Source organism: Rhynchophorus ferrugineus, unplaced genomic scaffold (assembly GCF_030347505.1).
Source record: "Rhynchophorus ferrugineus isolate W39M unplaced genomic scaffold, kcgeb_rfMv2 rfM4, whole genome shotgun sequence".
NCBI lineage: Eukaryota > Metazoa > Arthropoda > Insecta > Coleoptera > Curculionidae > Rhynchophorus > Rhynchophorus ferrugineus.
The window spans coordinates 46,852,108-46,868,032 of NW_027472583.1; the positions used below are offsets into that span (position 1 = coordinate 46,852,108).

At 32.7% G+C, this 15,925-nt stretch overlaps 2 protein-coding genes across 2 annotated transcripts in view; both read left to right on the forward strand.

Moving 5' to 3' along the window:
* LOC143196536 (limbic system-associated membrane protein) overlaps window positions 1-15,925 on the forward strand; it is a 357,229-nt gene that overhangs the window by 272,401 nt on the left and 68,903 nt on the right. The gene's annotated exons all lie outside the window — the stretch shown is intronic.
* Window positions 12,085-12,704, forward strand: LOC143195770 (E3 ubiquitin-protein ligase MARCHF2). The gene has a single exon (XM_076403212.1). The coding sequence runs from the start codon at window positions 12,102-12,104 to the stop codon at window positions 12,702-12,704; it is 603 nt and encodes a 200-aa protein (XP_076259327.1). The 5' UTR covers window positions 12,085-12,101.

Consider the following 15,925-nt stretch of genomic DNA (forward strand, 5'->3'; position numbering starts at 1 on the left):
ACTAACCAATACAGAGTCTGATCTACTTTTTGTCCATCATTATTATTTTTATTGATAAGATGTTATCGTTTTGATCGAATATTGGAAAATTACTGTGAAATAATGATACTTTTCTCTTTTTAATTCAAAACTAATGTACCCTAGAAATGTCATTCTGTCAAAAGCTATCCAAATATTGCCGTCCAACAAGCTTATCTTTTCGGTTCGTGGTTTTGGTGATGGCGTCAGTTTATAACGCGTACACGTCACAATGATACATTTAGTTTTGGGTAATGATGACCTAAACAGATAAGTTTGTGATACAGTCATAAATGTGTATCAGATGATATCAACAATAAATAATGGCGTATTATTAATATATTTTTAAGTCATCATAATAAGCAATACTTATATACAAAATTTAGTTGCCTATTTCGTACACTATAATATTAATTTAAATTAGATTTTCATTTCAATGCTTTATAGTACAGGATAATTTTTTTTAAATATTTTAAAGTATCCTTTTTACCAACAAGAGTTTATCTAGATTGGACCTACTTTTTAACGTGTGCTCCGAACCACGGTCCTCGGTATTAAGCCTGCCGACTGGCGAGTGACCAACTTAGAAATCATCCCAGAAGACATCCGGTCATACCCAGCCTGGTTACTGGCGTGACTGGGATCATTTTCATTGTCGGATTTTACATTCTTGCCTAGGATAATCCAAATTATTGAACAATAACAAACATAAATTTACGACCACGCCCCGGCAAGATTCCAACCTGCGACTATCGCAACAGTAAGGGGACCGTCCCGTCGCCTTTACCACTCGACAGGAATCGGAAACTAAACTAGATGATTGTAATTAAATATCACAAAAATACTTATTTTTAGAATTAATATACTATAGACTTATAATTAAAATTACATTTATTTTAAAATTAAACGTAGAATTGCTAAGACTTTACAAACAACAATCAGAAACGCTATAAAATATTGACGGGCTTACCTTTTTCTAGTCATCATTTCCACATTCCAACGTTTAAATTTTGTGTGCGCTTCGATTTTATTTTAATTATTTATATAATATTTCATAGTTAAAAAAATCATTTTGTGCAGCCAACGGAAAGAAAAAAATATATACAAATTTTACTGGGATTTATCAAGGCATATAACCTAAATTTGCCTAACAATCGATTCGTCGATTCTGTACTCGTTGAACGTAACTGAAAAAATAATTTAAAAATTATACTATAACTTTTATAGAATACGAATATACGAATTCAGTGAATATTCTAGATGCACTAATCATAAAAATTACTATCAATATATATCATTTACAAGTAAAAAACTTCATCAGGCACTTTACAAAATATGTTTCTAGACATGTTTTATCATATTAAATTCTCCTATGAACTCTTAAACCAAACATTTGGGTTCATATATATATATATATATATATATATATATATATATATATATATATTCTTTTTTCGTCGCTGTGTTTCTTCTTTGACGGGTGTCGTCATTTCGCGACTATACAATAGTACAGTGATGATATACTGGGAACGGAAACAGACATAAAATGTATATATAAAACAATAAATTAATAAATAAATAAAGTTAATCACACGAATAGGGGAGCTAAAAGTATAAATAGTGTATATACAATTTAAAAATGAACACAATTACAGAACTACAAAGACAATCATAACCCATACCGAATTGGAAATGGTTATTTGGTCAGTAACACTAAACTTTGCATAGGCTAGATTCTATGCAGAAATTCGATTTCCCATAGAAATCGGAGGAGACTTGATTTTGCAGCCTATACTTAGTTCTAATCTGAATGAGCCGTGGTGAATCGTTCAGTATGTAGTAGATTGAAATAGCGGCACGGTAACAAAACTCATAGTAAGCAAGTGGGCTCGAAGTCATCAAGTAACCGTCCAAGAAACGACACTAGTCCAATCTCAATCGATTCAAAGCTACGGAATGGTGGCGAGGAGAAGGAAAAAGAAGGGAGCATAAAAAATCAGCGTTAACCTCAAGAAGTCTGTTGTGGTTGGCCACCTGGGGCCAACAACGTTGTACCTCATTATTTATGAAACAAAAAACGAATGAGATAAGGTCAGTATGGACAAACATCCGTGATGGGGAGGTGTGAGGAGGCTGCCGATTTAGCCGCACCGTCCGCGCGCTCATTTCCCGGTATACCAACGTAAGAAGGGGGGTTCATATATTGTTCTTATCTTAGTATTGTTCAAAATGTTTGAAATATCAGTTTGGGATAACATACATAACAGGCTATAAAAATTTGAGAAAACCATAGTGTTCAATCAAATGTTACTTATTCTTAACCTGATGAAGTAAATCCCATCGAACTCTTTGACTTAAAAGAAACCACATATTTGATATTGACTTTTCATCATCTAACCATGATTGGATTTGATTAGATCGTTGAACGTTTATATTTAAATATTTTTATGTATTTTGGGAATATACGGCTCAGTGGTGCAGTGCAGTGTATAGTCAATGAGTTCAATTAGAAGTCCTTTTTCTTTTGTCTAATTGGCATTGGAGATATGCTTTATGTGTATAATATCTATACACTCTTATCATCATTACAGCATCAAAGTATATCCTAATGACATAATGAAGGAAATGTTACTGCAGCCACCATTGCAGTACCCTGTACAATGTCCGTATTGTAACCATTATAATGTTTTCTAACAATAATATGTTAAAAAAGGTAATTATTACAATATATGTTACAGAGATGTAATTAATCGGATTTTACAGCCAATACTTACCAATAATAGGTTATCAAAAATGTTACTTTTTTTTACTCTTTGTGATTCTACAATCTGCCCTATAGGCAATAGGTATTTCTTATATCTATATTATATATACATCGCATGTAGAAAATCACTTCATTAAGCGATCTTCTGTATAAAATACTATCTTAATTAATTAGTTTTATTCTAAAGCTTATTCGAGAGTCTACATATGTCCAGTAATCAGATCAGGTGGTGTTAAACGTTTTAGTCTACCCACTTCACTATCACGTCGCATATTTAACTGATTAGCGAGTACATTGGGATGCACTCACACTCTTTCGAAATACTTCACACAAACACGTTGAATTACACTCGTTATAGGTTCTAGAGGAATATCGCGTTGCATAATTTTATTTGAAAAAATGTTACTTATGGAGCAATATTTTATCATATATAAATAAGCTAAAGTATTAAACATGTATTATTTCTTCAATTTCATATCAAGCTTCTCCCACTCTATTTAATGTACATGTCCCAACAAATTATCACTTTTAATTTAATGTTATCTAGGTATTTGGCAAGTTCTTTGAACCTGGATGTTATTTCTATAGTAATCTATATTATTTTATTTATTATTGATTTAAATTACTTTTATCTGTTTTTCTTGAAGACTATTAAGTTAATTATTTACTTCTCATGGAACATTATTTAACATAATTATACATAATCAATTCTTATATTCAATTAATTTATAGTTTCGGCATATTCAAAAGAATATTTAAACACTTCTAATGAGCCGAGAAACTATTATGAAGGGCTTTTAAGTATCCGTCCGTTTTAAGTAATGACTAATTACCTCAGTTTACACGTCCTACAAGCATTAACAATATGAGAAGGTTTAACTGATGCCTGTATCCAAGTTATTTTGGCAATTTTTCAATTATTATTTAATATCTTTAATATTATTTTGTACCGTTAATAAAATGACTAACATTTTCTGGAGCAGTCATGTAAGGTATATATTTTCCAGCTCAAAAATGAATAACCAAACCGGTCAATGTCAATTCAAAAAATGTACAAGTTCGACCTACATGTCTTTAATCCAATTTGCTGGAGGCTTTGTATTATAATCTCATTTTATCTTGCTGGTAGAATGTTCAACCAAGGACAAATTTATATATAAAGTTGATATAACATGTCTAAAACAATTCTATATAAAAAAAAAGATATGTCCCTTTTAAATTAAAATAACTTTATTCCTAAAGCAGAAGCGACATATATATATAATTATATATATATATATATATATATATATATATATATATATATATATATATATATATATATATATATATATATATATATATAAACATGTTTTATGAACGTGTTTTTTATTTTAGATCTAAGGTAGTATTTTATTAAGCGTTTGTGTTGTAATTTCGGTTACATAATTTTAATACTACGAATTCATTAATCACCAGTCACACCCCTTCAACTATATATTTTACTATTTTATTGTCAATCCGGAGTTAGGGTTTTTTTCTGCCTAAAAATATACCTGTCAGGCTTTTAACAATTAAAAAAACTTAGTTATTTAGTGAGTGTGTGAATGGGTTACTAACAAGAATATTGACATTGTAATTTTTTTTTCTTCTTAAATATAAAATCCAACTCTCACCGAAATCGTTTTTTACCATTCCCAACAATATTTTCGTTAGAAATAAGAAAGAATAATTTTTGATTTTATAATAAACGTATAAAAATAATTTATACTTACAACTTAATACAGTAACCGTTACAACAACAATAACCGTTTTTAGCGGGAACTCATGACACATGTTGAGTATTTTACAGGTTATGTAAATCAGTTAATTAACTGATCGTGCGAATTATACTCAAAATTAACAATTCTATTAGTTATTAATAATAAAATAATACTTGAGAATATATTTGATATGAGAGTTACACTGAGATAGCAAAAATGTTTAACTACTACGTTTGACACATAAACACTAATAATAGCCGAGAAGTGTAGAGGGAGTGAGAGGAGGCTTATTGTTTGAGAGAAATAGGAGACCATCTTCGTTGTCATCTCTACTCCGTGCTGTTTACTGGGTGAGAAGTGACACCGGTAGATACATGGAGGGAATAACTTACCAAGTCATAATAATTGATGTTATCGAGCGGTATAAAAAATGATAACATTATTAAAATGACTATTAAAAAGCAGGGGTTGGTGATAGAAAAGTGAAAATTTTAAGTGCTAACTTTTTGAGTATTGTATTATACATTAGCTTGAATAACTAATAAATTATTAAATTGTCAAATACAGCAATACGGAAATATAGTGGTCCAATTTAATGTATTCCTTCTAAAAGCCAGGTCACACTAGTCCTGAACCCCTAGTATTTAATTAATTAATATTATGATACAAAACCATCAGCCATATGTATATTGCGTGCTGTATCTAAATTTTTGCAAATTAAGTGCTAATTATGTTCTTATTATATTATTAATATTCAGATTGAACAGGCCAGTAAATAATTTTACCCAAAAATCCATCAAAAACTCAAATGAAGAAGAATACAATAATACAAATTCTACCAAACCCTGTATGTTAAAAAAAACCAAGAAAGTTAAAAAGGGTTAAAGAAACGAGAGTCTGATTATAAATCTGTTAAAGGACTCCTCAAATAAATGAACACTTGAAACCGAAATGAAAATCGAATCGGAACATTTCCAGTCATTCTCTTAATTAATATTTTCTGCTTAAAGAAATATAAGTTCGGTTAAAGCCATATACTAAATCAAAAGATTCCTGAACGACATAGTAAGCCAAAATAATCCTATTTCGCTTTGAATTACGCGGACCCTTTCACTTTCGGTAAATCCTATAAACAAGGGGTTGTTCGGGTTTAGTTGTTTGTTTCTTTTTGTAAAAGATTCTCGGTCATAATCAAAAGAACAAAAGCTGTATAAAGTATGTTTATTTCCAAACCCGATTTTGGTATTTTTCTATTGACGTACAGAAACCCAGTTAAATCACGCTGATGATTTATTTATATATTTGAGTCTTGTCGTCGAATTTATTATATTTACGATTTATGTTCATTCACAAAATATGTATACATTTTTCCACTAGGAAGTACTTATTTTTATATAAGATACCCTCATAGTATGAAGTTTTAAGAAGACATAGAGAACACGAATACTCTTATAGCATGGGCAAATCTCTGTACAGGAGGTACACTGCAGCTATTACTACATATTAGCTAGCTATTAGTACAGATAGTACTTTTAAGTAATGCTCCAACTGCTCCAAGTCCAACTTAAATGCTGTCTATCAAGTTTCCTTCTCATTACCTTATATCCAGATGCCATCCATCAAAGTTCATTGAAATATTCAAATATACTTCTATGTTTATTTATTTTGGTGTTTGTCTATATATCGGTAAAAGTACAGTGAATAGACGAAATAAAATGAACTCTTGAATATGAACAGTATATATTTTTTAATATATAATTTTTGATCCACTATTTCCGGTCAAAACAGTTCTTCGACAAATAAAAGCTTAGAATGTGAAATAGTTCTGAATGTGAAAAAATCTGCTTTATTTTATGGAAAGAAGAGGCGACTGGTTGAGACGGCAGTAAAAGACTAAACTAGCTAGACAGATTTCACAATCACGCGTTTTAGTTTACGAAATCTGTACACTAATTTTGTAGATTGCTATGGAACACAGGGTTAAAACATATGAAAACAAGAATAACTTTTACCTTGAACATTCTTTATAATATAGGGCCATTCTTGGCTGGTTCCCATAACTTTTATATAGCTTAGAATACAATTTAACTAAAACAAAACATTTTACTAATACCTTATACGCTTATCTTCGCATTGTTTAGTAATCATTAATTTACCTTAACCAAATTTTATAAAAATAAATTTAACTTAAAAATCACTTCCTAACCACAGCTCTTGTAAATAACAAGGCATAGCTGTGAAATATGTCAAGCTAGTTTAGAATAAGTGCGCATAAGCAGTTCTTACCATTCAACGTGCACGCTGGCATTCTTTTACTGTCGTCTGACTGGTTGAGCGGGGATACAAAGCAACATCGAGAGTATTAGAAATCTTCCTTATCTATTAGAAAACAGACAATCAGGTTTAATAAACAGATGATGGCAGTGTTAAGCCCGTATTACATAACATCTTTCTCCTAAAGATTTTTTTGGCCTGAAACCAGGAAGGGGAATCCTGTTACGGATACCGGAGTCGTCGGAGAGACCCGCAAGTATAAGCGAGTTGGACTGGTTATATGGAGGCCTCTGGGCTACCCACTAAACCCCACCCTATCAGCTGATTCTATAATCCTAACTCAAAGTTCTTACTGTTAGTAAGGAGGGTGTCTGTAACCGGTAACATAGTGAAAAGGCATATAAGGGCCAGGCAAGGAGATGGCGTCGTTATCACACCAAACAACTCACGGTACCTGAGTTAATCGCTCGCCGGAGAAGGTCGAGACAATTTGGAGTTAAGGCACGACGGGGCTGTGTCGGCTGTGATAGAATAAGGCCACGAAGAGCAGAATGAGTTATTGGCCTAATATATCGGCCAGCTCGGTAATACATCTATTGTCCGAGAGACGAAGAGTGGAGAAATATCTGGCGTAGGCCTCGGATATAAAATCATGAAGTTGGGGGACATCTGTCTATAAATTTGGTTATTCCTGACGAACCAAGAGGCACTGCTATTCTCCTGAGAATTTTGTTCTGAAAACTTGAAGATGCTCCACCTGGCTAGGTGAGACATATTTGAGATAGGCACTGGAACCGTATAGAACGACTGATCGAACCAGCATCTTGTACAGGAAAGCTCGGCCCTGTTGATGAACGGGAACAGCAAATTGACAATACTTTGACCTTTCTTTGAATCTGGGAGTTCCACCTAAACTTGCGATGGAAGACAAGACCGATATAGGAGGCTTCTTCTGACCATGGGATTTCGGCGTTCCCGATTTTAAGATACAAAATACTCGGCACAAAACATTTCTTGCGGAAGAAGATGACCTGTGTTTTCTGTGGGTTGACTTGTAGCCTCCAGAAATGCAACCACTGGACCGTCTCATCGAGTTGTTTTTGGAGTCTGCCTTCGATGTGCAGTGCTACTCTTGAAGAAGCAAAGTAAGCAGTGTCGCCTATCTAAAAAGCTGCCTCAACTTCTGATCTCCTAGGGGCATGTGAAAAAAAAAGTTAAATAAAGCGGATTCCAGGGGGAGCCTTGTAGAACTCCTGCGTCCATAGTTTTCCGGCTAGAGAGAATATATTCAATCTTCAAATGGAACGATCGTCCTGACAGAAATGATTTGATAAGAGTGGTTAGGTCATCGGGTAGATCTAACCAAATACATTTCGCCACTAAGCCTTCGTGCCAAACCTTGTCAAAGGCTTTACTTAGGTCCAAAAGTAGCAGTAACAGTTGATTTTTGCGGCCAGCCGATAGGCCTGATAAACGGCCAAGTGTTTCGCGCGGAACCGGAATTGCTCGTATGGAATGATGTTGTTTGTCTTCGTAAAATCATTAAGAGCATCTCCTAAAGAAACGGCTACAACAATGTAGGTCGTCATTATTCCGTCTGGACAGCTTATTGTTTTTATAAAAATTGTTTTCCAGTAATGGTTGCACCTTACTTCGCCAGTTTGCCTTTAAAGATCTTCGAAATGGCACTGTTTCTACCTCAATTTTCATCTACCCCTCTACAGAATGGTCTTCCAAATTTTGGTTTTTAATACTAAACTACTAAGAAACTAAGCTACTTCAGTCCGCCTTTGGCGTTCGTTTAACTGGGTACATTTGCCGAGAATCCACGAACTGGGGGTGATTTTCAAAACTTCAATATATCTTACTTCGAATAGTTTATAGCTTCAATAACTTCAACTGCGATACTTTTGCCGGAACTCAACTTAACTATACTAAAACACACTTTGAGTAATTGGGGAATGATTGCTATTCCGACGTCAACCTGTCTTCTTTTCTTGTTAAACAATATTACTCCGGTTAATTGAACGAATTCAAAAGAGAACAGCCTTATAATTTCCCCAAAATCCTACCGACTGCAGCAGTTATATTTTTTGACATGTTATTAAACAAAACAACTATAATTTTACTTGAAAACTGAATTATTCAAGAAAAGAAGATACGACTGGTTGGACGGTAACAATGTTCGTTAATATAGATAAAGCATAATATTTTAATAATCATTTATAATTATTCACTATCAACATATATCGTCTAACATTTTTACCAACATTTTTAACATTTTTTGCCTTATATAGAATTTAGGAAACTGTTAAACGAATCTACTCTCCTATACATATCATTTTGGGTTACTCGGGGGTTTCTTATCTATAGAGGGTTTGTTTATCTATCACAGAAACCAGGTAGAATATTTTTCAAATATTTGACAAGATATTTATCAGTTATTTATTTATGAGAATCTTTTTTTCGGAGAATAACCAATTTTATCGCGAAACCTTTCTCAAAACAAGATAGAATTTGGTGTTTATGAGTGATATATGGGGAAAGTTTTATTACTCCTATATGGCCTATTTTCCCCGATAAAAATGTATCTGCATTAACGGTTTTTATTATGCTACTTTACGGAAAGAGATGCAATCGATTTCAAAACTAAATTAGATAACCATTTTTTGACATTGATCATAGTAATAGTTAATATGTTACACATGTATGTTATATTTTGTGAAAGGGTATTAAACAAAGAAAACTGTTATTTTATTGAAAAAACTGTTTTATATTACGGAAAGAAGAGGCGACTTATCTAACGGCGATACAAAGCGACAGTCCGCGTTCTTATCTATTAGAAAACAAACTAACCCTTATTCACTTTTTATTTCAATCCACCGTTCTTGACCTTACAGCTTCATCAGCGATGCTTTTGCGCAAGCTCCAATTAACTACAAGAAATGCTTTGAGTAACTGCGGAACGATTGCCAATCAACGTCAAGCTGTCCTTTTTTCTTAATAATTAATTTGATTCTGCTTAATCAAATGAATTCAAAAGAGAACAAACTTAAGACCTCTCCGGAATCCTGTCGACTGTGCCAGTAATATTTTGTGAAAGGGCTTTAAAGAAATAAAACTGTTATTTTATTTAAAAAATGGTTAAACGAAAATAACGACGCTCCGGGTACTTATCTATTAGAAAACAGACTAATCCGTTTCAGTTGTTCAACATCCACGTAGTTATAAACTAGATGGCGGGATAGCCAGGGCCGTATACATAACATGTATACCTCGAACAATCTAATAGATATTAGAGTAATTAGACTTATTGCTTAGCCTGCAATTGGCCGTGAAGCCATTGACACAATGTTTCCTTATCTTTACTAATTTTATATTAGATCGCAATTCGCTAATTATTGGCTCGTCATCAAGAAATTAAGTTTTTGAAATGACTAAACCCTGTTGTACGTCATAGTTATAGAGTTTCATGAAGAACTCCCTCCAATCTTCTAAATGCCCATCGTGTCAAAATTCCATCTACTTTCTGCAACATCCAAAACTGAAATTGTTAAACATAGCCCAACTGATGCAACACTAAGGAATCCTGATTACAACCCGATAGAACAATAAGAACGTTGACCAAATAGTGTAAATATCTGAAAAATATAAAAGCAGAATAATTGATATTAGTTTTAAATATAGTTATCAGAATCCAAGTTTATTTTTCTCGTAAAATATTGTACTATGGTTTCTAAGATAAATAAATAAATAAAAGCAGTCGGTACAAAACCAATCGCAACTTTACTGGATGCACTCAATCGTTGAGTTCTAAATTAAAGATCCGCTATCTTAGTTAAGAAAATTATTCAACATTGTACTGAAATTATCACACAAAATTCAAACAAATATATCATATATTGATTTATTGATTTATTGAATTATTGAATTTAGTATTTAAGAAGTTATTTTAGAATTATTATCATTAGGAATAACACAATATTTTATCTATTTAAAAACTTATATAACTAAAATGATTACAATTTATAATATTTCCCCATTTGTGACTATATGCATCTATTTAAAAGACAGAAAATGGATAATTTAAAGTGTTTGGTTTTACTTCTACCCAACTTCAGAACTTCAGAGGAAAATCAGAACATTTTAAATTTATTTTATTTAGAATTTTAGAAAGAAGGCCGATTCCACGCTACATGTGCCAAAGGTGAAGAGATGCAGATATATATAGCAAACAGCGCCATAATGTCTAAATTAACAAAAGAAGCTGAATACTTTATTGCATCCAGACAAGACCTCGATGCATGGCCGTCAATCAGACTGGAATTAAGCCAAACACTTGGTGACCAAACCAATTATCAAACTCTGCTCCAAAAACTACAACACCAAAGAAATAATCGGACTAAAGCATGACTGACTTTTACAGAAAATTTAAGATAATTGTACAACAAACCATATCAAGATTAACAGCTGACTATCCTGACCATAGCACACAGATTGTTTTAAATTATCAAGTTGAAAAACGTGAGTTTTTACATTAATTGCAAATTCATCACCTGATCTACAACAGAGAATCATGACAGCAGATCCTGATGATCTTCAAGAAACGTTTCCTTTAATATAAAGAAATGAAACTCTAACTAACCAGATGAAACTATAGAACCTATCGGAACCTAAACCATCGAATGAGCTGCAAAACATTACAAATCGGCAAGAAAATCCAACGATTCTTCGATTTTCCAACAGCCCAAAAAAAATGGTTTCGGGATCAGTACACAAACAAATAGAAATGTACGAATAAATTAGTTACCAAAATCGGCAACCAATTAACCGGTAAAAATAAAAAAGAAAACAAAAACTTGCGAACAAACATAAGACATATTAAAAGAAAAAGAAAAGATGTCTATTTATCGGAATCATCACCGATGTCACTTCAACCAGGTCCATCTACATTATAGGACTAATGAAGGAAGCTAGAGTACTAAATTGACTTTATTTTTAAATCAATTAATTAATTTATTTATTTGTTAATTAATTCCTCACGTTTCCATGCAGCAACTTCCAACTCGAGGGCCTCTGTAAGCTTATCTTTCTAACATCTTTATTTAACTTGCAGTATTTCTTAAAATCTATTAGTTTTACCAGTTTTCGTATAAACTTTCGTATAAATAGTACCAAGGAAGACTAAACATCTACATCTGTTGTAAAAATTGAGAAAATATTAATGAAAGAAGGTAATTTTTCTGATTGTAATTTAACTAGTACTCAAACATGACGTGCCCTTGTCAAATTTTACACAAATCATGTCAGAAAATGAAATCCACGACAGCCTCTTCAATTTAGAGAAACACGACAAACAAAAGTCACTAGCACAAGTTCCCTCCCTCACTTCTCCCGTCTGTAGAATATGCCAAGCCAGCGCATCTAGCGAGCAACTAATATCGCCCTGTCACTGCAAAGGAACATTGGCCTACATACACCTATCTTGCCTGGAAAGATGGTTAAACGAATCCAGTCGAAATTATTGTGAACTCTGCAAGTTTCGTTTTAACGCCATACAGACTCAAAGGTACGGTTTATGGCAAGGACTCAGATTGTGGGTATTGCATCCAAGAAATCGTCGCCACATCCAGTCGGATTTTATAGTCGGTTTGTTACTGACGCTGGTTACAGCAGGTCTAATAGCAGTGTGCATCTACGGGATGGACTATTTCGTTAATGAAGCCTATCGAATCGGTATGGGTAAGAACTGGATCAGGTTCGTTTTGGTGGCTTTCTTGTTCATCATAAGCTTGGGTTACGTGGTATCCGTATACTTACTAGTTCGTGACCATTTTACTCCATGGTATCAATGGTGGAGAAGAACCGTCAACATTCGATTATTATTTCCCTGTCAAAGGCAATAAACATATATTTTATAGCTTATATTGTTTATATTTATATCTAAATATATATTGTTTAATAAGTACATCAATTTAAATAAATTAGTTTTAGAATAAGACTACCTTCTATCAATTGAGATAATTAAGTATATAAATTTGATTTACCAAAACCTTCTATATTACAAGAGAAACTAGTATAACCGTAAAAAGAAAACGAGAACAAAAAGGGAAAAAGAAGAAGAGAGATCAATTCAAATTAATTTGCTCCTCGCAATTTGTAAAGCTGTAACATCCGAGTATAAGTTGAAAACAACTGGCACAAATTGGGATATAGCAACGACTTCCGCAAATCCAATTAATTTGGTTGCGGTGAATATCCTTTAGAAAAATACATTCACGGAAATTATAAATGTGATAAAAAGACGCAACTTAAATATAAGAAAATATAAAATATTAGCAAACTATAAGCTAATGAAAATATGTAATTTTAAAAAATGATGAAAATGTGGATTTTTTTATAACTGAGAAATATTATTAATTGTTTGTACTTATTTTTACTAGCCATACATATTTCTGTTACATAGCTATATTACATATGAGCTCAAAAGTCCTGGGTGTAGCAAAAAAAAAACGCGTTTTTTTTTTGTTAAAAATTAGCTTTATTCATCAAGGTAATCAAGAGCCACACAATCATTCCAGCGCCACTCTAACATGTCAATACCACTTTTGTAGAACGATTTATCTTTTGCCTCAAAATGTTTTCCTGTTTCGGCTATAACCTTTTTATTCAAGCGAAATTTCTTACCGGTGAGAACTTTTTTGAGGCATGCTACCAGCCAGTAGTCGCTAGGAGCCAAATCTGGCGAATTCAATTCATGTAGCTTTGCCGTTGTTTTGATCGACTTGTGGCATGGTGGATTGTCTCGATGAAACAAAAATATTTTCTTTGCCCTATGCGGTCGTTTCTTTGCAATTTCGGCTTTCAAACGCTCCAATAATGCTATATGATTTTCACTGGTCATAATATTTCCCTCCTCAAGATAGTCGATGAATATTACACCAAGCACGTTCCATACCGAGGTCATAACCTTTCTAGAAAATTGTTGTGCCTTCTAGCGCTTAGGGCGAGGTTCACCAGTTGCTGTCCACTCAGATGACGATCGTTTTCATTCCAGAGTAAAGTGATCGATCTATGTTTCATCACCGGTCACATGTCGATGCAAAAATTCCTATTTGTTACGTTTAAACATGGTAAAACACTAATCAGAATAACCAATACTTTTTTGCTTCTGGTCAGCATTGAGCAAACGCGGCACCCACTTCTATTGTTGTCCCTACAATATTAGCTAGCTCATACAACTTCACATTTCGATCATTCAAAATAATTTTAGGATTTCTTTGATGTTTTATGGTCTTGTCGCCTCATTTGGACGTCCACTGCATTCTGCATCATCGGTATCTATACCACCAAGTGTGAAGTCCGCAAACCAACGTTTTATTCTTGTTTCTGATGGAGCGGAGTCCTTATAACACTTTTCAAGCCATTGCTATATTTTATCCCATCAAGAAGGAGTGTATAATTAAAAGACGAAACTGTTTTTTATCCATTGTTTTGAAACTAACAAAAGTAGTGTCGCTCTTAGCACAACAGCTCACAAACTTATGAGTAGAATATCTTAAAATTTCAATAGCTTTCTTTTGAATGTTAGTACCAACTGCAAAAGTGGTGAATACATTAAAATTAGCTCCATCTATGTGTTTCAGCCCATGTATTATAAACAACCGTTAAACAATCTAACTTAACTGCTAAATTCCATTATTTTGACATTTTCTAATACAAAATAGCACAAGAGTTTCTATCGTGCATTCTAGCTTTTGGTCAATAAAACTAGCGGCTGAAGAAACAAAATTTGCATATAACAATTTTACACTTAGTATTATTGATTTATGCAGGGTATTGAAGCTAATCATGTAATAAAATATGTCATCGGAGCACATTAAATACTCTAAGAATCTTATGGTTATGCCGCAACGTCATATCTCAATGTCGGTTTTGGTTTCAATTATTTAGAGGTAGTGGATTTGATACCAATAGCAATGAACGATTAGTATGACCAAGTAAATCCGAAGTTAATGAACATGCGATGGGAATGATCTAAAATACGGGAAGAGATTTTTTAGAGTATTCCGACCGGCAGTGAAAAATTGATCTACTGCGACAACTCCAAGCCTTTCATATCGAGGCCACATAAGAATATTTATCGACATAATATTATTGTACACATGGTGTGATCATAAAAACTGTACAAGCTGCTAAAAGCGAATTAAGCTGTTACTACAAATGCCTTCAGTTGTCAGTACAACAAATTGGCATCGTTACAAAAAATAGCAGCAACAGCAAGTAACAGTCGCAAAGTAATCTCATTAATATTTCATTTATTGCAACTATGCCAAATATCCGTAATTTGAAACTTTATCATAACTTTATCACTTAGCATTTATAAAAAATAGTTTGCTTGAACAGTATTTCCGGAATACCTGAAATTTATATCTTAATATTACGGGACTAGCGACAATGGAATTCTGCCTGTGAATGGTGATAAAAATAGTACAGAAGCTAAAATATCTAGGAGCACACTCAGTAATAAGTTTTATGTTTAAAAAACCTATTATTGTTTGTAAGTAAATGTTACTTTTATTGATCAGCTGCAGATAAAATGATCAACTCAAACCACATCTTTCTTCATACAAAGTTATGTATTTTAGTATTCGAGAATATCACTCGAATCCTAAGTAAATTTTTTCCAGTAATTTAAAAATCCCTATTAATTAAGTTCTTATATATCTTTATCTATGACCGTTGTAATTATATTAGCGTAAATATTTTAACCCTACTGATATTTTTGTCTTATCATACTAATATACTCCATAATTAAGTAATTATAAATAAAGGGAATCTAACTTATGACTTGCAATCTAAGCACAGAATAAGAAATATCAAAAGTATGAACAATATTTAATAAATGTTATCATAAAACTAAACATTAACGTATATAAGCCTAAGGATAGAGCAGTCTTCCATTGTATATGAGGATCATTCATTTCACTTAATTAATACGTTCGACTAGATGAGCCATATTATGAAAATTACGCTCATATTTTAGATACGGTTTTTTTTTGTTGATACTTACACAAAGAAAAATGTTTGGCTTTGAAAGTATCATTCACATATTAGAATTATTTAA